General features: G+C 56.5%; 1 protein-coding gene across 5 annotated transcripts in view; it reads left to right on the top strand.

Moving 5' to 3' along the window:
* Positions 1 to 2,589, top strand: part of TSPAN18 (tetraspanin 18) — a 177,703-nt gene that overhangs the window by 171,707 nt on the left and 3,407 nt on the right. For all 5 annotated transcript variants that reach the window (XM_010832226.1, XM_010832227.1, XM_010832228.1 and 2 more), the window contains one exon: positions 2,209 to 2,283. In XM_010832226.1, coding sequence (XP_010830528.1) covers positions 2,209 to 2,283 — 75 coding nt within the window. The remainder of the gene's footprint in view (positions 1 to 2,208; positions 2,284 to 2,589) is intronic.

The raw sequence follows: 2,589 nt of genomic DNA on the forward strand, positions 1-2,589 counted from the left end.
CAGGGCTCCTGGCACCTCCATTTGGCTGGTGACAGATGGTCATCTGGTTCTGTTTCACAAGGTCTCCATGGAGCCCCACCCTGCCCTCTGCCCTCTCGGTGGAGTTGCTGGCAGTCCTCAGGCTGGCATAAAGAGCAGCCTCGGAAATGGTTTCCACCCCAGTGATGTGACCGAGCTGTCTCTGCCTATCGATCTTGGCTTAGAAGTTATAAACTATGGATGAGACGGAGCTCATGAACTCCGCGTGCTCATCACTCTGGGAGCATGCGTGTGCTTTCCAGGGGACTTAGCACCGCATCAGTGAGATAATGCGGGTGCAGCGCCGTGCACAGCGTGAGGAAGGCTCAGATGGTGGCTCAGAATCAAGCGCGAGCGTGGCCTTCCTGGAGACAAGCACTGGCGTGGGTGGTCTCTGGAAAACGCACGACAACTATCATCTATCCAGCGCTTGGGGCTTCCTGGGTGGCACTACTGTTAAAGAACCCGCTTGCCAACACAGGAGACTTAAGACACGCAGGTTCAATCCCTCGGTCAGGAAGATCCCCTGGAGGAGGGCGTGACAACCCAGTCCAGTATTCTTGCCTGGAGACAATCCCATGGACAGAGGAGCCTGGTGGGCTACAGGTCACAGGGTCCCAAAGAGTCGGACACAACTGAAGTGACTTAGCACTCACGCACTCCCGCAGGCATGCAGCGCTTAACACCTAAGCATGGATCTTACATGAGTCATTTCACTGAAGCCTCTGGGCAGCCTGGCAAAGCAGCTGCTGACCATCAACACTCTTGTTCTATTGATGGAGAAACTGGAACCCAGACACGGTAGAACCTGACGGAGCTGGCCCAGCTGGCAAGCAGCACAGTGGAAATAAATGCGGGACCTCTGATTCTAGAACAGAGGATCCTAACACCATGTAATCCTGGAGCCCAGAAAAACCTCCAGGTCTTAAGACGTTCAAAGCGAGGCGGGGCGGGGATGGGGGGGCGGTGCTGAAGTGCTGAGGACAAGCTCAGGCCCTTCGCTTCCTTCGAGCCTGGGCACACACGGTGCGCACTGGAAGCTTGGAGGACTGTGACCCGAGCAAGGGAGCAGGTCCCGGGGTCGCCGTATGCATGTGCGGCTGGGGCTTCAGGGCCCTGCTGGGGGTCTCCAGGTGGGCTGACAGCTCCAGGATTGTCCCAGTGCAGGGGGACAACGCTGAGTGATGAGGGCACGGCCGCTTCCTCTTCTTTCTGCCGACAACCATCCACCCACAGCAGTGCCCATGATGGCCCGGGCCTGGAGATAGCAGATGGCAAGGTCATTATGGCGAGCTGGTCACTCATGGATTCATTTACTCATCGGAGAGCCGTATACCAACACCGGTGCTGTCTGGGCTTCGAGAACACTGCCCACTGGATCCCAGCTGATGGTGGTGACCCGGCGGGGATGCAGTGGCTGCGGTGCACACTTCTGCAGGGCCCTGGGATGTGGGGGAGCCAGGAACCGAGTCTGGAAAGCAGGGTGCTGGTGGGCAAGCAAGGGCAGGGCCTTCCAGGGAGCTCAGCGTGTGAGGTGCCCGAGGCAAGAGGTGTCGTGGTAAGTTTGGGCAACATGGAGACATGCAGAGAGTAGCACAGAGGGGCGCTCTGTTAGATTCCAGACTCCCAGCCCCTGGGTTTTCAGATTTTGATAGACATACCACCTTCCCTCCGATCATGCTCCTTTATTGCAGCTGAAAAGTAACGTCACTTCCCCCACTACCCATGGGAATGAGAGGCAGCCAGGCAGGGAGAGGTGGCCTGGGCCTGATGGGGTGAGGACAGCCAGCCAGGGATCCCCAGGGACTTCAGGATTCCCACTACTTGGACAGTCCACCTGGAGGAGGTCCAAACAAGTTTCAACATCGATCTTCTTGAAGGGCTGCCAAGTACAGTTGCTCAGAGCGCCCACTGCACAAGGGGCCTCTAAAGGGTGCCATTTGCACAGAAGGCATATCTGTATGATTATTTGTTCCATATTTGTATTACAACTTTGTTGGCTCCAAAGATGGATTGTTGGGGTGTTTATGATCAAAGATGTCTGGTTTATGGCAGTTGAGTTCCTCAGTCTTACGAAATCGGTACGCTGCCGCCATCGTGTGACAGATGGAAGGGTGCCTCAGAGAGCGGTCAGCTGTCCCCTTCCTACCTGCCCTCGGGACTCACAAGTCTGCCCGCTTCTCTTTGCAGTTCTTCTTGTTCATCCTGATCATCTTCTTGGCAGAGCTCTCAGCAGCCATCCTGGCCTTCATCTTCAGGGGAAATGTACGTACCTGGCCTCGTGTGCCCCGGCCCATTCATGGCCAGCCCCTCCGTCCCCAGAGGGTCTCAGAGAGTCAGCGTCCCCTCATCCAGTCATTCCAGCTCCAATCACAACCCCCCACCCCACCCAGTGAAGCCCCACAGCCCCAAAAGAAACCTGCGAGCCTGTCCCTGCAATGACTTTTCCAGAAGGTCAGAGTCAGAGGGCCCTTAAGGGTCTCCGCTCTTTCCAAGTGTCTGGTGCAACCCATCTCTGACTCTAGAATCTTCCATTCTATGCCTTGCCCAGCACTGGCCCAGCAGTAGTCA

Source organism: Bison bison, unplaced genomic scaffold, assembly GCF_000754665.1.
Source record: "Bison bison bison isolate TAMUID 2011002044 unplaced genomic scaffold, Bison_UMD1.0 scf7180017860457, whole genome shotgun sequence".
NCBI classification, from domain to species: domain Eukaryota; kingdom Metazoa; phylum Chordata; class Mammalia; order Artiodactyla; family Bovidae; genus Bison; species Bison bison.